This window comes from Chiloscyllium plagiosum, unplaced genomic scaffold (genome assembly GCF_037043375.1).
Source record: "Chiloscyllium plagiosum isolate Xiang-an unplaced genomic scaffold, Cpla_swu_hap1 HiC_scaffold_9, whole genome shotgun sequence".
NCBI classification, from domain to species: domain Eukaryota; kingdom Metazoa; phylum Chordata; class Chondrichthyes; order Orectolobiformes; family Hemiscylliidae; genus Chiloscyllium; species Chiloscyllium plagiosum.
Window position 1 is genome coordinate 102,335,465 of NW_028270147.1, and position 22,984 is coordinate 102,358,448.

Below are 22,984 nucleotides of genomic sequence, written 5' to 3' on the forward strand. Positions count from 1 at the left end.
TCAAAATCTTGCTAATACTTGCTCTTTCTTATCTACCTTTGTACGATGATATTGCTTTGACATATTTATGTGACATAATGAAATTGTCTTCCTGTGATCAGAAGTCACTTGTGTAACCCTCCTTTCTATCTTCTCTGGGCCACTGAATTCTCTCTTTCAGAGGTGCATGTTGTAAAGTTAATAACACAATCACTTTGTCTCTAGGCTGGAATGTTCTAGTTGTAGCATGTTTGTCTGCCCACCATTTTAGCTTTAGTTGTGAAGTTTTTCATCGCTCCTGTGCTACTTTGCAAGTTCCTGTGAGTCCCTCTGGAAACGTTGACACCAAATACAACATTGAGGATTCCACTTTTGCCTTAAATCCTTTCCTTGTTCAATTTCAATGGACCTCTTCTCTCATGATCATGGATCAATGCAAGTAAATCCAGTAGATTCATTTGGGAAACCTCTGGGAGCAAGTAACAAAAAAAATCCAATTACTTATTCCAATGCTGTGAGTAGTTATGACATTAGGCCTTAATCATTGTTTCGAGAGTCTGTCAGTACCTCTCCAAAGCTCCTTGTGTCTGTGCGTGATAGATAGTGGACTTCAATTGTTTTGCATCCTACTTTGGTTTTATGGCCGTAGAACCTTGGCCCATTATAAGTATCAAACTGAGTTAATTTTTCATCAATCATTTTAAGACTATGAAAACAGAAAAGCAGAAATAGGCCATTCTGCCCATTGAGTAGGCTCTGACATTTAATGACCTTGTGGTGGATCTAACAATCTTGTCTCCCTCATCCTTGAATATGCGGAATGACCCAGTCTTGGTAGCACACTGCGGTAAAGAATCCCACACATTCACTCTCCTCTGGGAGAAGAAGTGCTTCCTCATCTGTCTTAAATGGGTGACCCCTTGTTCTCAGATTATGCTATCTCATCCTAGACTCTCCCACAAGAAGAAAACAACCTCTCCACATCTACCCTGTCAAGCATCCTAAGAATCTTGCATGATTCAATAAGGTCTTGACTAGTGGCCTTGACTATGTGACTTGGTTAACTTAGATAGTTAGAGCGTGGTGCTAATAACATGAAGGTCCTGGGTTCAATCTCCACACTGACCAGATGTAGCATTGGGGTTTGCAAGTGGCAGATCTGCACTTGCAGAGTCTGTGTTTATCATTGCTTTTCTTTACTCAGAGAGTAGTAGGAGTGCGGAACACACTGCCTGCAACAGTAGTAGACTTGCCAACTTTATGGGCATTTAAATGGTCATTGGATAGGCATATGGGCGAGAATGGAATAGTGTAGGTTAGATGGGCTTCAGGTTGGTTCCACAGGTTCTTCTTTATTCCAATGAGTACAGTCCCAATCTGCTCAATCCTCCAAACCTGGGATTGGCCTAGTGAACCTTCTCTGGCCTGCCACCAATGTCAGTATGTCTTTCTTTGAATAAGATTAGATTCCCTACAGTGTGGAAACAGGCCCTTCAGCCCAACCGGTCCACATTGACCCTCTGAAGAGTAACCCACCCAGACCCATTTCCCTCTGACTAATGCACATATGGACAATTTTGCATGGCCAATATGTACATCTTTGGACTGTGGGAGGAAACCGGAGCACCTGGAGGAAGCCCACGCAAATATGGGGAGAACATGCAAACCCCACACAGACAGTCACCCGAGACTGGAATCAAACCTGGGACCCTGGTGCTGTGAGGCAGCAGTGCTAACCACTGAGCCACCGTGCCGCCCAAAGGGGACCAAAATGCATGTACATGGAGCCAGAGGGCATTGCTGGAATGTTAAACAAGTAACTTACATTTGCCTTCACTCGGGAGATGTAGCTACAGAATGTAGTGAAAGGGACCGTAAAACTTTTGAGCAAATTGATATAGGGAGTGAGGAAGTATTGGAGGTTTTAAAAGTGGACAAATCCCCAGGTCTGAATGACTTTTAGCCCAAGCTGCTATAGGAGAGAAGGGAAGAAACTATAGGGGCACTGACCCAAATTTTTAAATTGTCTCTGACCACAGGGAAGATGCCAGATGTCTGCAGAACGGCTAATATGGTTCCATTGACAAGAAGGCTGCAAGAGATAGACCAATAGCTTTATAGGCCAGTGAGTCTCAAAAAGTGGTCAGGAAGCGATTGGAGAAAATAATGAAAGGAGAGAATTCATCCCCATTTAGAGGTTTGATCAGGGATACACAATATTCTGAAGAAGTGTCCCCTGAACCCGAAGTATTACCTTTTTCTCTCCACAGATGCTGCCAGACCTGCTGAGTTTCTCTGCCAATTTCTGTTTTTTGTGTGTTTCAGATTTCTAGCATCTGCAGTTCTTTTTTTTTTTAATTTTTGACCAGGGATAGTCAGCATGGATTTGTCAGAGGAATTTCATTCCTTAAAAATTTGAATTGTTCGATGAGGTGACCAGGTCAGTGTTTGCATTGGAGCGGGCGCAGAGGTGATTCACCAGCATGTTGCCTGGGATGAAGCATTTCAGTGATGAAGAGAGGCTGGATGAGTTTGGGTTGTTTTCTTTGGAGCGCAGAAGGTTGAGGGTTAGGGTTAGAACGTTGGGGGGGAGGGGGAGGGGTGGTTCCTGACAGAGGTGTGTAAGGTTATGAGGGGAATGAACAGGGTGGACAGAAAGCAGCTGTTCTCCTTAGAGGGTCAATAACAAGTTGACACACATATAATGTGAACGGTAGGAGCTTTAGAGAGAATTTGAGGAAAAGATTTTCACTCAGAGATTGGTGGGAGTCTGGAATGTACTGACTGGGGGGGTGGGGGGGTGTAGTTGAGATGGAAACCTCACAACTTTTAAAATGTATTTGGATGAGCACTTGAGGTGTCACAGCATTCAAACAATAGTGTGGGAAAGCGGGAGTAGTGTGAATTGGTTGGCACAGACTTGGTGACTTTACAGCAAGGGTTGGGTAAAGAATGCTGGCCTAGCCATTGACACCCACATCCCCTGAAATGACCAGATTAGATTCCCTACAGTGTGGAAATAGGCCCTTTGGCCCAACAAGTCCACACCGACCCCCTGAAGAGCAACCCCACCAGACCCATTCCCCTACATTTACCTCTGACTAGTGCACCTAAAGCCCTTTTGCCCGAAACGTCGATTTTCCTGCTCCTCGGATGCTGCCTGAACTGCTGTGCTCTTCCAGCACCACTAATCCAGAATCTGGTTTCCAGCACCTGCATCATTGTTTTTACCTTTTAGACCCAAATTACCCAGTTACCCAACTACCACGTACCCAGTTACCCATCCTCCACATACCCTGCTACCTAGTGACCCATGTACCCATTGAGCCAGCTCATCCGCCCACCTACTCACTCACGTTCTACAGATTGGAGTCTTCAACTAACCAGATGGAATACTGCAGCTAGTTCTATAAGAAGAGTGCATGCCCTCTCTTCCACATCTCAACACAATATCTTAACTGAATGAATGCTGAGAATGAAACGACAAGAGGGCATAAAGGGTTCTTTCTCAGATTAGCCCCATTGAGGTCCACAGGGATCAGTGCTGGGACCACAACTGTTGACAATATGACTTGGAGGAAGGAAGCAATTGTACTGTAGACAAATTTGCAGGCGCCACTAAAATAGGTGGAAAGGCAAGCTGCAGGAGGAATACAACCAGTTTACAGAGAGATATTGAGAGGTTAAGTATGCGTGCAAAATGTTGGCAAATGGTGTATAATGTGGGAAATTGTGAAATTGTTCATTTTGGAAGTGAGAACAAAAGAACAGGATATTACTTAAATGGAGTAAAAATGCAGAAAGCTGTGTTGTCCATGCAATGCAGAAAGCTAGCACACAGGTGCAGCAGGGAATCAGGAAGGCAAATGGAATACTGGCACTTATTTCAAGGGATTGGAATATAAGAGTAGAGAAATCTTGCTGCGACTGTACAAGGTGCTGGTGAGACCACATTTGGAGTACTGAGAGCAGTGCTGGTCTCCTTATTTAAAGAAAGATATTATTTCACTGGAAGCAATTCAGAGGATCTTCTCAGGGAGGATCACTGGTGTGGAGGGTTTGTCTTGTGAGCAAAGGTAAAACGGGTTGGGTATCTCTTCACTGGAGTTTATAAAAATGATGAGATGATCTCATTGAAACATTTCAGATTCTTAAGGGGCTTGACAGGGTAAGTGCTGAGAGGATGTTTCCCCTCATGGGAGAGTCTAGGGTCAGAGGGCAGAGTCTCAGAACAAACTCCCTCCAATTTAAGATTGAGGTGGGGAGGAATTTCTTCTCTCAGAGGGTTGTGTGTCTGACTTGTGTCTGTTATGGGTCTAGCAAAACCTCTCCACTTTTATACCCCATTCCCTTTAAAAAAAGCAACATTCCATTTGCCTTTCCTGTCTCCTGCCGAACTTAGATGCTCGATATTTGTGATTGGACAACGAGTCCAAAATCCCTCTGTTCTGTTGCTTTGTGCAGTCTTTCTCCAGCTAAATAACATTCAGCTCCCGTATTCTTAACTTCACATTTTCCCACATTATATCCATTTGCCAAGTTCTTGCCCACACATTTGACCTGTCTATACCCTTCTGCAGACTCTGTGTCATCCTTCTCACTTGCCTTCCCACTTACTTTTGTGTCATCACAAACATGGCAATTATACATTCACTTTCCTCATCCAAGTCGGTTAACATATATATTGTAAATAATTGTGGCCCCAGCACTGATACTTTTAGTTATAATGGCCCTTCCTTGAAAAGATAACTGTAAGGCTAGATTGATGCCCTGCTTTTGTTTTGGGTGATGGTCCTAAATACCTTCTAACTCACTATTAGCACGACCAAAAACTGTTGTGGATATCAAAAGTACTGGTTTGATTTGATGTTGACGTTTACCCAATACCTTACATGTATGGTATGTTTTACAGGAGTGCACTACATTCTTATGAACTCGTGGCCATATTCATTACCAGTTATAGTCATAGTCGTAATGTCATACAATATGAAAACAGACACTTTGGTCCAATCAGTCCATAATGACCATAACCCCGAAACTAAAGTAGTCCCACCTTTTAGTGAATTCTAACAGTGTGGAAACGGGCCATTATATCCAACTGGTCTACACCAACTCTCGGAAAAGCATCCCACCCAGACGCATCCCTCTTTCCTATATTTCCCACCTAGCCAGCACAACCATGAACGCTATCCATCTAACCTGCACATCTTTGGACTGTGGGAGGAAATCAGAATACCCAGAGTGGAATCGAACATAAATCCCTGGTATGTGAGGCAGCAGTGCTAACCACTGAGCCACTGTGCTGCCCATGTCAAAAGGATTTCAAACTGTTATAGAGTCATACAGAACAGAAACAGACCCTTCAGTCCAACCAGTCCATGTCAACCATGATCCCAAACTAAACTAGTGCCACCTGCCTGTACTTGGCCTGTATGCCTCCGAACACTTCTTATTCATGTATTTATCTAAATGTCTTTTAGGTGTTGTGACTGTATCTGCACTTTCATCTGGATATTCATTCCACACTGAAATCACTCTGTGTAGAAAAGTTCCTGTCATGTCTTTTTTAAATCTTTCTCCTCTCTCCTTAAAAATATGCCCCACAGTCTTAAAATCCCCCATTCTAGGGAAAAGACTATTCATGTAATTTATGCCCCTCCTGATTTTATAAACCTCTGTAAGTTCACCCCTCAACCTCCTATGCTCCAGTGAAAAATGTCCCCGCCTTTCCTTATAACTTCAATCCTCCAATCCTGGCAAAATCCTGGTAATCTTTTCTGCACCCTCTCCTTACCTATATCCTTCCTAACCAGTCCATTCTAACCATGCTCACAAACCAAACGAATCCCACATACCTGTGCTTGGCCCATATCCTTCCAAATATTTCTTATTCATGTATTTATCTACATGTCTTTTAAACGTTGTAACTGTGCCCACATCCACCACTTCCTCAGGAAAGTTCATTCCACATGTGAACTATTCTCTGTGTAAATAAATTGCCTTGTCATTTTTAAATTTCTCTCCTCTCACCTTAAAATTATGTCCTCTAGTCTTGAAATTCCCCAGCCTGCGGAAAAGACACCTACCATTAACTCTGTGCTCTATAGCCCTCATAATTCTATAAATCTCTATAGGGTCATCTCTCAGCCTTTCTTTATTATGCAAATCTTCTATATCAGGCAACATACTGGTAAATTTCTTCCGAACTCTCTCTACCTTAATAATATCCTTTCTTGGCACGGTGGCTCAGTGGTTAGCACAGCTGCCTCACAGCACCAGAGTCCCAGGTTCAATTCCAGCCTCAGGCAACTGCCTGTGTAGAGATTGCACATTCTTCCTGTGTCTGCGTCGGTTTCCTCCCACAATCCAAAGATGAGCAGGTCAAGTGAATTGGCCATGCTAAATTGCCCATAGTGTTAGGTGCATTAGTCAGGGGGAAATGGGTTTGGGTGGGTTACTCGTCGGTGGGTTGGATGTGGACTTGTTGGGCCGAAGGGCCTGTTTCCATATTGTAGGGAATCTAATCTTTAACAGGGAAATTTGTTATTTCCAAAGAGGCAAAATATATGGGCTGTTTCAAATAGAAGACATTGGGGCGGGAACAAAGAAACATCTTGTTGGCTGATCAGCTTATCCCTCTATATCGACTTTGAGATAGAGGGGTGCATATTGCAATAGCAAAGAGAATCATAGATCGGACCTTATTCTGTGTAGTCAATGTAAAGAGGTAGTGCCTTATAATATGATACAGTATGATATCTGGGTGGCAGTAGTTTTAGATGAAGAACTGTCCATGCCTCATCTGCAGCTCTGTAAGGATGTCTCTATTTCCTCATCACAATTCAGTTTGTAGTATAGTAATACCCTGGATCTCCTTCAGCTTTAGTGTGAGCTGTCTGTGCTAACCTATTTAACTCTGGATCTTCTCCCTGAGCCTCGATTAATCAAGGCATGTTAAACACTTCTCCTGAATTCTCCACCATCCTAAAGGAAATTTGAACTACCCCTCCATATCTTTGCTGGATTGTTGTGGTGATGGATATTGTTCAGCCACTACACACAATGTGAAAGTTCCTGGAACCTGTTCCTGCAACTGTTCCATCTTTTTAAATTCACTTGGACTGTCTGTGATTATAAGAGAGGTTGGAAGCTTCACTCTAATCAAATCATTAACAAGGTATAAGTTAGCTCCATCGTACGATCATTTCTTAACAACTGCCAGCACTATTCTTCCAAGTCACACTCCAATTGAACTTTGCAAAATGGAGCGAGCATATACTTTCCACTTATTCCATTTATGAAGACTTTCCCCAATGTTACCATCTCAGGAGGGAAAACTGTGCCCTTCTCCTGAAAAAAGAATTTGAGTAGCTCCTGTGTTCTTAATGGGGTTAGCTGTATTATTTGAAGGAAAAAAGGATTACTTTTTCTTTTGAGAAAAAAACTCTTCATATCTCTCATCTACCTCCCATGCATCCACAACCGTGTTAATCTCTGATTTCTTCGGTGTAATTAAAGCTACGATTTCATCAATGGTATGTTTCTCATGAGTTCGCTTTTTGGACTACAATAAGTTTATGGGTTTCCCTCACAATCTTCAGCATTCTGAATGAAGATAAGCCACAATGGAGACACTTCTGACTTTGATTTTCACCTCCAGCCTCAGCAACTTCCTTTTTGATAGGAGGAGGAGATCTTGAGACATTTCCTATCTGCCTTTTCTCTACCTTGACTATTTGCTTTCCTTTAATTGTCCCCACCTTCTATTCTTCACATGTCTAAAAAGAACAAAAACCAAAATTGCTGGACAATTTAATCCGTTGAGAGAGTTCAGAGTTAACATTTCGGGTTCAGTGGCCCTTCCTCAAAAAATGATAATAGCTAGGAAAAGGATTTTTTTAAATGCAGAAGTTAGCGTGAACAGAGGGGGTGGAGGTAGAGCCCAAAGAAAGAAAAACGGTCAGACAACCAGAGGAGTAGATAAAGACCAGCTTAAAAGAATGATAGCTGCTAATGGGGACTATTAACAGCTAACAATGGAGGTATGTGGTAGCAGCCCATTTGATGGCGTGTGGGGGTGCAAGAGAGCATGAAGAAAGGTTCTCAAGTCCTAAAATTGTTGAACTCAGCATCAAGTCTAGAAGGTTGCAGGGCTCCCAAACAGAAAATGAAGAGCTGTCCTTATTGTTTGTGTGAGCTTCAGAGCACTGTAGCAAGCCTGAGACAGAGATGTTACCCAGGGAAGAAGGTGGTGTGTTGAAGTGGCAAGGAACTACAAGCTCAGAGTGTTTTTTTGTAGACAGAATGTAGGTGTTCTGTGAAGCACTCACCCAATCTACCCTCCATTTCCCCAATGTAAAGGAGACCACATTGTGTGCAGTGAATACAGTAGACGAGACTGTGTGAAGTGTTCATGTTTATGAGAGCGAGGTTTAAAACAAAATGTTGATTTTTATGGATTAGCTCTTAGACATCAGCCATGATGCTACCTGTCTATCTTCAACATGGATTCTTATTGCAAAGATAAGTGTTTAAATTCTTCGAAGTGAATAATTTCACCGAGAGCTTTGTGTATGGTATTTATTCCTGATGCCTATATTACCTCTATCAAAATTACTTTGCTAGATTTTCACATTCAATGTATGTTTGCCTCTGTTATTCCATTAAATTTCAAAACTTTCATCTATATGCATTAAGAAATAACTCATACACATGCAGAATAACTGTTTTTTATCATAATCCAAAAAAAAAACTTATTTTGATAGTGCTTCATAAATGTCATGTGCTTGACCAGTCAGCTTGCCCTGAATGCCAAATTTTCCTTTGGTTATTTCATTTGTTTTGCTGTATTCTGGAACAACATGAACAATGCCTCCAAATACTTTTCCTCAAATTTTGGCAGGGCTCGTACAAATATTTCCTTACACCCATAATTATGACTAGTGTTTTCCGCAGGTTTTGGCTTCTGAAAACCTTTTTATGCATTTTAGTATTTTAAGTTAACATTCCTAATATCTCTACCTATTTTTTTCTTTCTTTATCTTTTTCCCTCTGCTGAGTCTCTTATTCCAACCCCTTAAATCCATTTTCTAGTGCCTTTTATCGAGTCATAGAGATGTACAGCATGGAAACAGACCCTTCGGTCCAACCCGTCCATGCCGACCAGATATCACATATCCCTCCAAACCCTTCCTATTCATACACCCATCCAAATGCCTCTTAAATGTTGCAATTGTACCAGTCTCCACCACTTCTTCTGGCAGCTCATTCCATACCCCTACCACCCTCTGTGTGAAAAAGTTGCCCCGTTGGTCTCTTTTATATCTTTCCCCTCTCACTCTAAACTATGCCCTCTAGTTCTGGACTCCCCGACCCCAGGGAAAAGACTTTGCCTATTTACCTTGTTTCTTTTCTTTTTATGTCTCAAGATCTTTTGGCACACCTGGTCTCTGCTATATTTCAGTCAGTCTCAGGTACTTTGTCAATATTTCAATTAATTCTGCTGCCTTAGCTCTGGCCAACCATTCCACTTCTAGTTCAATTATTGGTTCTATCAGTTTAGCTTTTGTTAATTCTTATAAATCAGTCAGGGATATCTTTTCCAACTGCAGGATGGTTTTAGCTACTACCATTATCACTTTATCTTCTAGCATTAGAAACCCGATATCTGTCCTTTCATCTTTTATTATCCCAAGTCCAATCTCATGTTGTTTAGCCTGAAAACGTCCTGGACCCTGGGTCCCCAAATATGTTTCAGGATGCAACACTGGGGAGTGTATGCCAATAATCATGCTCCATTATTCTACAAGCCATTACAAATGTGTAACTACAGCGATTAAGTTACCGAGGTGATGAATTTCCCTGACTGACTGTTATTCAGTTCCAAAGTAATTTATACTGAGTTTTGTCATTAGCAAAACATAACTCCATACACTGTAAACAAACTTATACTTTAACAAACTTCAAACAAAAATGGATTACTCATTTACTACTATGTAATTTAAGCATTATCTCTTTAAAACCCTAAGCATACACACATTCATTTCCAAAAAGATGACAAAAAAAATGATGGCTTGACAGAAATATTATGGGTGGAAAAATATAAACAGGGAAAATAAATTCTGTAGATCAAAAGTACAGAGCACATACGATGTGTTGTTATTCACAGTTCTTTTAATTTCTTTCAATGATGGTGACACGATGAGCGATAGTCAATCTTCAATTTAATAGCTGATTGGGCAGGCAAGAAAATTTCTAGTATTAGAATTCTTTCTGTTCCGAGTCTTTAAGGCTAGTCTTTTTTCACTTAGGGGTAGTGAAAGATCTCACCCTTTTACAGACCACTGGATGCCTCTGAGTGTACTGCAGTCATGGATTTGTAACAAACTGCAGTTGAACCAATCTGAAGGTTGTCATGAGGCAGTCTTTCCTTACCTCAAACGCACTTGGATTTTTTATGACACAGACTGACACCATGTCTCAGCCCCAAAAAGTAAAATAATCTTATGCTGATAAAGGGTACACCGCATAATCCCACAAAAAAATCTTGCAGTTGCATAAACTCTCCTGATTTTGTTAATTTTCAGTTCTACTTCCACTTCCAGTTTATAGTTCAAAAGAAAAAAAAATACTTGGTCCTTTACAAGGTACTGAGAAAGGATTCTTCTCAAGGGTTGAATAAGGTAATGTTGAGGGTTATAAGGTCTGATTGAGAATACTATCAAGGTTTACAATAGACTGGGAGAAGGCTTTAAGGGAGTTTTTAAGGGATTGCAACATCCTTATTGAGATTTATGAGGGACCAAGAGAGGTCCTGATGAAGGATTATAGGGCACTGAGTGACAATGTTATTGAGGGTTATTAGGGATTGAGTGAGGTCCTTATCAAGAATTATAAAAGACTCATTGATATCATAAGGAATGAGGCAGGTCTTACAGAGCTGTTTAGGGAGTGACTGGGGAGATCTTTATTAAAGCATATAAGATGGCCTTATAGAGGCACATAGGGATTGACTGAGGGGAGATTTGATGTAGCCCAAATTCAAAGCATATTCAAAGCAAATTCTAGAATATTTTATAGAGAATTGTTAGGTGAGATATTGAGGCAGGGCTGATGAATGAATTGCTTTGGGAAGATCGTGTGTGCAGATGAGAGGATAGGAGTGGTTTGGCAGGGGGCTTTGGAGTGTGGGTTTAGTTTTTAGGAGGGCAGGTGTAGATGCGAGGTGGAATTGTGTTGGCAGTGTATCTGGGGCTTTTGAGTTGTGGGTGTAATTACAAGGGGGTGGACATATCTGGGAAGGCGATAGTGGAGGTGTTGGCTGTGGGCATAGGTACTAGGTAAGGGGTAGGGGTAGTGCTGGTTTAGTCAGATGGAGTACTCAGGATTGGGGTGAAGGTGGATGCACTGAGGACAGGGCTGTTACGGCAGGGGTGAGAGTATAGGGCCAAGAGTTAGTACAATTGCAACATTTAAAAGGCATCTGGATGGGCATATGAATAGGACGGTTTGGAGGGATATGGGCCGGGTGCTGGCAAGTGGGACTAGATTGGGTTGGGATATCTGGTCGGCATGGATGGGTTGGAGGGTCTGTTTCCATGCTGTACATCTCCATGACTCCAATGCATGTGGGGGTAAGTACTGGAGGTTGGTCTGTAGGGGAGATGGTTCGGTTAGAGGGGGTTGGGGGCGTGTTAGGGGACTGGACAATGGGGAGATGGGGGGGGGGGGGGGGGGGTGAGGAGATGGTTGGATGAGGTATTCCCTTTCCCCCCAGGCGAGTTGTGAGCCCACCTCTGAACACACACACACACACACATACAATCCCTCTGCCATCCCCTGCCCTGTTCCATAGGCGGCAGTGTGAGTGTCTCTGACAGACCCCACTCTCCTTGGCCAGGCTGTGTGTGTCTCTCTCTCTCTCTCTCTCATCCCTCTCCATGTGAATCCTGCCGTGAGCCATCACCCCTACCTTCCTCTCCCACCCCCCACCCCGCCCCTTCCCTTCCCTTGCGTCCCGGGTTCGATTCCAGGCGGGGGCTCTCACAAGAGTAAGTAAATCGAGCGGCGTTATTGTCTCCGTTTCCCTTTTGTGTTGTGTTATTAATTTATTATTGGCAGGAGGGAGGGAGGGAGGGAGGTGAGCGGCGCTTCTTTTCCGCGGTTGGATCGGTCCTTCTGTCGAGAGCCGGCAATAGGCAGTGGATGCTCCCGAGAGCGGGTGAGAGCTGCCTCTTATCACCACCTTCCCCACCCATCCCTGGGGAAGGGGGATCTGAGGATTATTGAGGGAGGGGGTCATTTGGAGAAGGAGGGGCAGTTTCTCTCACACACACACACTGTAGTGTTCTGAAGGGGCCTGTCTGCTTATATTCTGGTAGCTACCTGGGAGTCAGTATATTTTTTTTTGGGGGGGCAGTTGTGTGTGATTAGGGGGAGGAGTAGAGAGGAAATATATATATATATATATATAAGCAGGGGCACCGTACTGAAGCGAAAGGCGAGGGTGAATGCTGTATGGAGGGAAGGTAATACTGGGCTCCGATGGCAAGATGTGGCTGTATCTGGGTTACTCACAACTGGGATGTCCTGTCCTACAAACAGTGACCCCCCCCCCCCACAAAACAAAACCCGCCGAGCGAAGGTGCAGAGGGTCCCCAGGCCGGAGACTACCTGGAGACCCGGAGCGGCATCTCCCTCCCTCAGCCTCCGGACACAGTGAATGAGGTTCTGGGGGGGGGGGGGGATGTTCAGATAATCCTTCAAACCTCAATACACGGCGGCCACAATCCACTCTCCAGACCGACGCTGTTTCTAGCAGGGTTTGAATTTATTCCACATTTATCTCTCTCTCTGTGTCTTCTGGTGTCCAGCGGGTCCTGAATGTGTGTGTTTTGTGGGGGAGGGCTGCTCATTGGTCCCCCCCCCAGCCCACATCCTCCTGTTTGCATCACTGGGGGCTGGGGAAAGGCGCTTATTGCACTGTTTGGCTGAGACTGTTGAAGGTTTTGCCTCCTAAGCTCAGGCAGCCTTTTGTGGCGTGAAACAGGATCTCTCCATTTCTTTCCCTAACCCCCCCCCCCCCCCCCCCCCATTTCGTTCTTTTTGTTCCCCTTCTGACACCCCTTCTCCCTCCTTCTTTTTCTACCCATCTCCTTTTCTCTGTCCTCAATCTATTTACCCCCCTCTCTCTCTGTCCCCCCCTCTCTCTCCATACCCCCAAATCTGGCTCCCCCCACCCATCTGTGTCTCTCTATCCCCACAACTTTCTCTTCCTCCTCCCCATCCCAACTCTCTCTCCTCTCTCTCTAACCCCTTTCTCTCTCTCACCTCCACCTCTTCCCATTTCTCTTTTCCATCCCCAATCTCCCTATCTCGTTCTCCTCCTCTATCTCTCTCCTTTACTATGCTTCTGCTCCTTCCCAAATTTGCCTAGTCTATCTCTCCCACAGATACTGATTTCACCCGCATTCTAGCCCACACTCCCTCACCCTCACCTGGACCCTGTCTGATCTCTCCCCTCCCTCAACTCCCCACCCCTCCCTCAACTCCCCACCCCTCCCTCAACTCCCCACCCTCCCTCAACTCCCCACCCTCCCTCAACTCCCCACTTCCATCTTCGACTCCCTACTTCCACCCATACTCAGGCCCCCACATCACATTCCCCTCCTCACCAACCCTACATTGGACACTGGCTGGTACAGCTGCTGTCTTTCTCTCTCTTTCTGTCCTTCCTCCTCTCTTTCTGTCCCTCTCCCCCTCTCTTTCTGTCCCCCTCCCCTCTCTTTCTGTCCCCTCCCCCTCTCTTTCTGTCCCCATCCTCCCCTCTCCTTCCCCTCCCTCCCACCATTTTTTGTTGCTCCCTTCTAACCCCCAGACCTCCCCCCCCGCCTCTGCGTTCCCTATCTTCTCTCCCTCTATGCCACCAGCACTGAGTGTCTGACCTCCTCTACTCTCCATGTTTCCCTCTTTCTCTTCCCCCCTTCCCCTGACAGTGTCTGACCTTTCCCTCCACCTCTCTATGTAATCCCCCCAGACAGTGACTGATAACCCCTCTCCCTCTGACTGTTCCCCCCCACTTCACCCTCTGTTTCTTCCTCCCCCGTTTCTCCCAGACAGTATCTGATCCCTGTCTATATCCCCTCCACACCCTCCATTTCTGTTTTCCAACCTCCCTTAGTGTCTGAACTCCCTTTCACTTTACTCTCCCCGTCTCCTCCCTCAGATGGTGTCTGACCCCCACCTCTCTCTTTATCCCTCCCCCCTCTTTATCCCCTTTCCCTTCAGATGGTCTCTCTCTCTCTCTCTCTCACACACACACAACCCCACTCCCCATTTCTATCCCCTCCCTCAGACAGTGTCTGATCTCTCTCTCTCTCTCAATTCCCCCCCCTCTCTATCTCCCCCCCCTCCTCTTCAGATAGTGTCTGACATTCCCTCCCTCAGACAGTGCCTACCCACTGCCCCTCCACCAACCCCACCCCACCCCACCCCCTCCATCTCCATCCCCTCCCTCAGACGGTGTCTGACGCCCCCTTTCCCTCTCTCTACGCTGCAGGATGGCTCGCTTTGGGGAGGCGGTGAGCGGGATGTCGCTGGACCCCGTGGGCTCGGAGCACCCTCGGAGCAGACATGAGGTTCCTGGGGCTGGGACGACGGCAGCAGCAGCAGCAGAAGCAGCAGCAGCAGTTGCAGCAGCGGCAGCGGCAGCGGCTCAGGGCCCTGGAGGATTCAAACAGTCCCGGGCCCAGAGAGCCCGCACCATGGCACTGTACAACCCCATACCGGTCCGACACAACTGCCTGACAGCCAACAGGTCGCTCTTCCTGTTCGGGGAGGACAACATCATCAGGAAATCCGCCAGGAAGGTCATCGAGTGGCCATATCCTTTTCCTGGGGAGACTGTCAAATCCCAAGCACCGCCCCCCTCGCCCCGTCTCTCCCCCCCCTCGCCCCGTCTCTCCCGCCCCTTCGCCCCGTCTCTCCCCCCCCCCTTCGCCCCGTCTCTCCCCCCCCTTCGCCCCGTCTCTCCCCCCCCCCTTCGCCCCGTCTCTCCCCCCCCTTCGCCCCGTCTCTCCCCCCCCTTCGCCCCGTCTCTCCCCCCCCTTCGCCCCGTCTCTCCCCCCCTTCGCCCCGTCTCCCCCCCCTTCGCCCCGTCTCTCCCCCCCCTCGCCCCGTCTCTCCCCCCCCTTCGCCCCGTCTCTCCCCCCCCTCGCCCCGTCTCCCCCCCCCTTCGCCCATCTCTCCCCCCCCCTTCGCCCCGTCTCTCCCCCCCTTCGCCCCGTCTCTCTCCCCCTTCGCCCCGTCTCTCCCCCCCTCGCCCCGTCTCCCCCCCTCGCCCTGTCTCCCCCCCTCGCCCCGTCTCTCCCCCCCGCCACGTCTCTCCTCCCCTTCGCCCCGTCTCTCCCCCCCTTCGCCCCGTCTCTCTCCCCCCCTTCGCCCCGTCTCTCCCCCCCACCTTCGCCCCGTCTCTCCCCCCCACCTTCGCCCCGTCTCTCCCCCCACCTTCGCCCCGTCTCTCCCCCCACCTTCGCCCCGTCTCTCCAACCCCTTCGCCCTGTCTCTCCCCCCCACTTCGCCCCGTCTCTCCCCCCCTTTGCCCCGTCTCTCCCCCCCCTTTGCCCCGTCTCTCCCTCCCCCTTCGCTCCGTCTCTACCCCCCCTTCGCCCCGTCTCTCCCCCCCTTCGCCCCGTCTCTCCCCCCCTTCGCCCCGTCTCCCCCCCCTCGCCCCGTCTCTCTCCCCCCTCGCCCCGTCTCTCTCCCCCCCTTTGCCCCGTTTCTCCACCCCCTTCGCCCCGTCTCTCTCCCCCCCTCGCCCCATCTCTCTCCACCCCCCTCGCCCCGTCTCTCTCCCCCCTCGCCCCGTCTCTCTCCCCCCTCGCCCCGTCTCTCTCCCCCCCTTCGCCCCGTCTCTCTCCCCCCTCGCCCCGTCTCTCTCCCCCCCTTCGCCCCGTCTCTCCCCCCCTTCGCCCCGTCTCTTCCCCCCTCGCCCCCTCTCTCCCCCCCCTCGCCCCGTCTCTCCCCCCTGTCGCCCCGTCTCCCCCCCTCGACCCGTCTCTCCACCCCCCTTCACCCCGTCTCTCCCCCCACCTTCGCCCTGTCTCTCCCTCCCCTTCGCCCCGTCTCTCCCCCCCTCACCCCGTCTCCCCCCCTCACCCGTCTCGCCCCCCCCCTTTGCCCCGTCTCTCCCCCGCATTCGCCCGTCTCTCCACCCCCTTCGCCCCGTCTCTCCACCCCCTTCGCCCCGCCCCGTCTCTCTCCCCCCCCTTCACCCCGTCTCTCCCCCCACCTTCGCCCTGTCTCTCCCTCCCCTTCGCCCCGTCTCTCCCCCCCTCACCCCGTCTCTCCCCCCCTCACCCGTCTCGCCCCCCTCCCCTTTGCCCCGTCTCTCCCCCGCATTCGCCCGTCTCTCTTCCCCCCTTCGCCCCATCTCTCCCCCCCCTCGCCCCGTCTCTCTCCCCCCTCGCCCCGTCTCTCCCTCCCCTTCGCCCCGTCTCTCTCCCCCCTCGCCCCGTCTCTCCCTCCCCATCGTCCCGTCTCTCCCCCCCTCGCCCCGTCTCTCTCCCCCCTCGCCCCGACTCTCTCCCCCCTCGCCCCGTCTCTCTCCCCCCTCGCCCCGTCTCTCTCCCCCCTCACCCCGTCTCTCCCCCCCTTCGCCCCGTCTCTCCACCCCCTTTGCCTCGTCTCTCCCCCCCGTCGTCCCGTCTCCCGCCCGCCCCGTCTCCCCCCCTCGCCCCATCTCTCTCCCCCCCCCCCCGTCTTTCACCCCCTTCGCCCCGTCTTTCACCCCCTTCGCCCCGTCTCTCCCCCCCTTGCCCCGTCTCTCACCCCCTTGCCCCGTCTCTCCCCCCCTCGCCCCGTCTCTCTCCCCGTCTCTCTCCCCCCTTCGCCCCGTCTCTCCCCCCCCTCGCTCCGTCTCTCCCCCCCATCTCCGTCTCCCCCCCCTCGCCCCGTCTCTCTCCCCCCTCTCGCCCCGTCTCTCCACCCCCCTCGCCCCATCTCTCCCGCCCCTCGCCCCATCTCTCTCCCCCCTCTTCGCCCCATCTCTCCCCCCCACTTCGCCCCATCTCTTCCCCTCTTCCCCCCTTCGCCCCGTCTCTCCCCCCACCCCGTTCGCCCCATTCTTCCCCCCTTCGCCCCGTCTCTCCTCCCCTTCGCCCCATCTCTCCCCCCCCTTCGCCCCGTCTCTCCCCCCCCTTCGCCCCGTCTCTCCCCCCCCTTCGCCCCCTCCCCCCCCCCTTCGCCCCATCTCTCCACCCCCTTGACCCGTCACTCCCCCTCCTTCGCCCCGTCTCTCCCCCTCCTTCGCCCCGTCTCTGCCCCCCCTTCGCCCCGTCTCTCCCGCCCCTCACCCCGTCTCCCCCCCCTTCGCCCCGTCTCTCCCCCCCTTCGCCTCGTCTCTCTCCCCCGCTCGCCCCGTCTCTCTCCCCCCCCCCTCGCCCGTCTCTCCCCCCCGTCGCCCCGTCTCTCTCCCCCCCGCCCCGTCTCTCTCCCCCCCGCCCCATCTCTCTCCCCCCCGCCCCGTCTTTCACCCCCTTCGCCCCGTCTTTCACCCCCTTCGCCCCGTCTCTCCCCCCTTCGCCCCGTCTCTCCCCCCTCGCTCCGTCTCTCCCCCCATCTCCGTCTCCCCCCTCTTGCCCCGTCTCTCTCCCCCCTCTCGCCCCGTCTCTCTCTCCCCCTCGCCCCATCTCTCCCCCTCACTTCGCCCCATCTCTTCCCCCCTTCGCCCCGTCTCTCCTCCCCTTCGCCCCATCTCTCCCGCCCCTTCGCCCCGTCTCTCCCCCCCCTTCGCCCCGTCTCTCCCGCCCCTCGCCCCATCTCTCTCCCCCCATTCGCCCCATCTCTCCCCCCCTCGCCCCATCTCTCCCACCCTTCGCCCCATCTCTCCCACCCTTCGCCCCATCTCTCCCCCTTCACCCTGTCTCTCCCTCCTTCACCCTGTCTCTCCCCCCCCCCTGACCCATCTCTGCCCCGCTTCGCCCCATCTCGCCCCCCTCCTCGCCCCATCTCCCCCCCCCTCGCCCCATCTCCCCCCCCCTTCGCCCCATCTCCCCCCCCCCCCCCCTTCGCCCCATCTCTCCCCCCCTTCGCCCCATCTCTCCCCTCCTTCGCCCCATCTCTTCCCCCCTTCGTCCCGTCTCTCCTCCCCTTCACCCCATCTCTCCTGCCCCTCGCCCCTTCTCTCTCTTCCCCTTCGCCCCATCTCCCCCACCCCTCGCCCTGTCTCTCTCCCCCCCCTTCGCCCCATCTCTCCCCCCCTTCGCCCCATCTCTCCTCCCCTTCGCCCCATCTCTCCCCCCCTTCACCCTGTCTCTCCCCCCCCTTCACCCTGTCTCTCCCCCCCCTTCACCCTGTCTCTCCCCCCTTCACCCTGTCTCTCCCCCCCCTTCACCCTGTCTCTCCCCCCTTCACCCTGTCTCCCCCCTCCTTCGCCCCATCTCTCCCCCCCCTTCGCCCCCGTCTCTCCCCCCCCCTTCGCCCCATCTCTCCCCCCCTTCACCCCATCTCTTCCCCCCTTCGCCCCATCTCTCCTCCCCTTCGCCCCGTCTCTCCTCCCCTTCGCCCCATCTCTCCCCTCCTTCGCCCCATCTCTTCCCCCCTTCGTCCCGTCTCTCCTCCCCTTCACCCCATCTCTCCTGCCCCTCGCCCCTTCTCTCTCTTCCCCTTCGCCCCATCTCCCCCACCCCTCGCCCTGTCTCTCTCCCCCCCCTTCGCCCCATCTCTCCCCCCCTTCGCCCCATCTCTCCTCCCCTTCGCCCCATCTCTCCCCCCCTTCACCCTGTCTCTCCCCCCCCTTCACCCTGTCTCTCCCCCCCCTTCACCCTGTCTCTCCCCCCTTCACCCTGTCTCTCCCCCCCCTTCACCCTGTCTCTCCCCCCTTCACCCTGTCTCCCCCCTCCTTCGCCCCATCTCTCCCCCCCCTTCGCCCCCGTCTCTCCCCCCCCCTTCGCCCCATCTCTCCCCCCCTTCACCCCATCTCTTCCCCCCTTCGCCCCATCTCTCCTCCCCTTCGCCCCGTCTCTCCTCCCCTTCGCCCCGTCTCTCCTCCCCTTCGCCCCGTCTCTCCTCCCCTTCGCCCCGTCTCTCCCCCCTTCGCCCCATCTCTCCCCTCCCCCCTTCGCCCCATCTCTCCCCCCTCTTCACCCCATCTCTCCCCCCTTCGCCCCATCTCTCCCCCCACTTCGCCCCATCTCTCCCCCCCTTCGCCCCGTCTCTCCCCCCCTCGCCCCGTCTCTGCCCCCCCCCCCACCTCGCCCCATCTCTCCTCCCCTTCGCCCCCTCTCTCCCTCCTCTTCACCCCATCTCTCCCCCACTTCGCCCCACCTCTCCCCCCCTTCGCCCCGTCTTTTCCCCCTCTCACCCCGTCTCTCCCCCCCTCGCCCCGTCTCTCTCCCCCCCTCGCCCCGTCTCTCTCCCCCCCCCCACCTCGCCCCATCTCTCCCCCCCCTCGCCCCATCTCTTACCCCCTTCATCCCGTCTCTCCTCCCCTTCACTCCATCTCTCCCGCCCCTCGCCCCATCTCTCCCGCCCCTCGCCCCATCTCTCCCGCCCCTCGCCCCATCTCTCCCGCCCCTCGCCCCATCTCTCTCGCCCCTCGCCCCATCTCTCTCTTCCCCTTCGCCCCATCTCTCCCCCCCCTTCACCCTGTCTCTCCCCCCTTCACCCTGTCTCTCGCTCCCCTCGCCCCGTCTCTCCCCTTCACCCCGTCTCTCCCCCGCTTGCCCCGTCCCTCCCCCGCCCCTTGTTTCTCTCCCCCCTCACCCCGTCTCTCCCCCCTCACCCCGTCTCTCCCCCCTCACCCCGTCTCCCCCCTTCACTCCGTCTCTCCCCCCACCACGTCTCTCCCCCCCATCGCCCCGTCTCTCCCCCCCTTCACTCCGTCTCTCCCCCCTCACCCCGTCTCCCCCCTTCACTCCGTCTCCCCCCCACACCGTCTCTCCTCCCCTTCGCCCCGTCTCTCCTCCCCTTCGCCCCGTCTCTCCTCCCCTTCGCCCCATCTCCCCCCCCTTCACCCCATCTCTCTCCCCCCCCTTTGCCCCATCTCTCCCCCCCCTCGCCCCATCTCTTCCCCCTTGCCCCATCTCTTCCCCCCCCTCGCCCCGTCTCTCCCCCCTTCACCCCGTCTCTTCCCCCCTCGCCCCATCTCTCTCCCCCCCCCACCCCGTCTCCACCCTGTCTCCTTCCCATGCCTCAGCCCTTCTCCCTCCCCCGTCACACCTTCTCCCTTCTCCCCCCCATCACCACTTCTCCCTCCCCCTTCACCCCATTTCTCCCCCCATTCACCCTGTCTCTCCCCCCCCATCCCGTGTCTCACCCCCATCGCCCCATCTTTCCCCCTCACCCCGTCTCCCTCACCCTCTCACCCCATCTCCCTCCCACCTCACCCCGTCTCCCATCTCCCTCTCACCCCGTCTCCCTCCTCCCCCCGTCACCCCTTCTCCCTCCCCCCAACATCCCATCTCTCTCCCCCTTCCCCCCGTCTCTCACCCCCTTCACCCCACCTCTTCCCCCCCCCTGCCTTGTCTCTCCCCCCCACCCCGTGTCTCTCGCCCCCTTCACCCCGTCTCTCCCCCTCTTCACCCCGTCTCTCCCCCTCTTCACCCCGTCTCTCCCCCCCTTCACCCCGTCTCTCCCCCTTCACCCCGTCTCTCCCCCTCTTCACCCCGTCTCTCCCCCCCTTCACCCCGTCTCTCCCCCTTCACCCCGTCTCTCCCCCCCTTCACCCCGTCTCTCCCCCTTCACCCCGTCTCTCTCCCGCTTCGCCTTGTCTCTCCCCCCCACCCCGTGTCTCACCCCCCTTCACCCCGTCTCTCCCCCTCTTCACCCCGTCTCTCCCCCCCTTCACCCCGTCTCTCCCCCTTCACCCCGTCTCTCCCCCCCTTCACCCCGTCTCTCCCCCTTCACCCCGTCTCTCTCCCGCTTCGCCTTGTCTCTCCCCCCCAGCCCGTGTCTCACCCCCCCATCACCCCATGTCTCCTCCCCTTCTCCCTGTCTCTCCCCCCCACCCCATGTTTCACCCCCCCATCGCCCCATCTCCCCCCTCACCCTGTGTCTCTCCCCCCCCTCACCCTGTGTCTCTCCCCCCCACCCCGTCTCTCTCCCCCCCCACCCCGTCTCTCTCCCCCCCTCACCCCGTCTCCCTCCCCCCCTCACCCCATGTCTCCCTCCCCCTCACCCCATCTCCCTCCCCCCCACCCCATCTCCCTCCCCCCCCACCCTGTCTCCCCCCCACCCTATCTCTCCCCACACTTCACCCTGTCTTTCGCCCCTTTTGCCCCATCTTCTCCCCCCATCACCCCCTCTTCCTGATCAGTCTCTTTTTTTCTCACCATCTTACCCCTTCATCCCCTACTCCCCTATACTCACTCCTTTCCAAACTTTGTCCTCCTCTTCACCCGTTTCCTCTTTTTCCTTTGTCCCCTCCCTTCCTTCCCATTTTACCACCAAGCCCACATTACCTCCATTTCTCTTTCCTCACCCCTTGGTGCAAATAGCTGGGATCGGGATGGAGGGCGTGTGATGCGGGTGAGTCAGATGTGGATCAGGGCAGGTAAAGGAATGAGCTGCTAGTGTTTGATGTTTTCTTATTGGTTGTTGGCAGGGTGGGTGCGAGTAGCCAGAGGCGAAGGAGAGTGGAGCCTTTTCGCATTTACATGAAGGCATATTTTAGGAGTTGGCAAGCTGTTAATAATAATGGCACTCAATGGTGGTACACAGAGCATGGAAGTTCTTTTTTACTTGTTCAGGCACATCATTGGCTGAGACAATATTCATTGCTTATCGCTAATTGTCCAGAGAGCAATGAAATGTCAACCACATTGCTGTGGGTCTGGAGTCACATGTAGGCCAGACCAGGTAAGGAAGACACTTTCCTTCCTTAAAGGACATAAGTGAACCCAGTGAGTTTTCCCTGACCCCGTGGGGTGGCACGGTGGCTCAGTGGTGGGGTGGCACAGTGGCTCAGTGGTTAGCACTGCTGCCTCACAGCACTAGGGTCCCACATTCAGTTCCAGCCTCGGGCGACTGTCTGTGTGGAGTTTGCACATCCTCCCCGTGTCTGCGTGGGTTTCCTCCGGGTGCTCCGGTTTCCTCCCACAGTCACAAAGCTGTGCAGGTCAGGGTGGATTGGCCATGCTAAATTGCCCGTAGTGTTAGTTGCATTAGTCAGAGGGAAATGGATCTGGGTGGGTTACTCTTCGGAGGGTCGGTGTGGACTGGTTGGGCCAAAGGGCCTGTTTCCACACCATAGGGAATCTAATCTAATCGACAGTGTTTTCATGGTCATCATTAGACTCTTAATTCCAGATATGTATTAGATTCACATTTCACCATCTGCCATGGAAGGATTGAAACTTGGGTCCCCAGAACATTACCAAGGTCTCTTGTTGACTGTTCATCTACACTTGAAATGTTAGCTTGCTCTCCCTAGGTGTAGCTTGACCCACAGTGGTTTCAGCATTTTTTGTCTTCAGTACAGTTTCCAGCATCTGCAGTAATTTGCTCCTGACTGAATTACCAAGCTTGTGATATAAGCATGATGGCCCCCACCTCCTCCTCTCGTGAGTCTGAGATCAGTGGTTTATTATATGGGGTAAAAAGCGAGAGGTGTTTGCTAAGATACTGTTTGGTAATGAGCTCGACACCCCTTTTCAGGGACTTGAGCAAGAATGAAATGCAGGATCCCTTAGCTCACTCACTGACCACACCCCTCTCCTCCCACCCCCAAAAACCACACATATCTGGGCACAATAATTATTTTCAGTTTGCAATTTGAGTTTGGCAACTGCTGTCTGTGGCATTGAGTCCATTGAAGTGAGTGCTATAGAGGCTAGATTTGGTGTTTTCTATGAAAATAGCTCCTTGATATTTCATAAGTTTGCCGATTCTGCCCTTTTGTAAGGGTGGGGTGGCACACTAATGGAGTAGGAATTTAATGCAGGGTTGATCCAAGGTGAGCACAGATGCCATCTCTCCCTCCGCCACACACCAGCTTCCCTGAGTTGAC

The 22,984-nt window shown here is 52.7% G+C and overlaps 1 protein-coding gene across 1 annotated transcript in view; it reads left to right on the top strand.

Annotated features, from left to right (window-relative positions):
• LOC122554086 (putative voltage-dependent R-type calcium channel subunit alpha-1E) overlaps nt 1–22,984 on the top strand; it is a 1,472,327-nt gene that overhangs the window by 95,759 nt on the left and 1,353,584 nt on the right. The window contains exon 3 of the mRNA XM_087990243.1: nt 14,537–14,859. Within this exon, the coding sequence (XP_087846369.1) occupies nt 14,537–14,859 (323 nt within the window). The remainder of the gene's footprint in view (nt 1–14,536; nt 14,860–22,984) is intronic.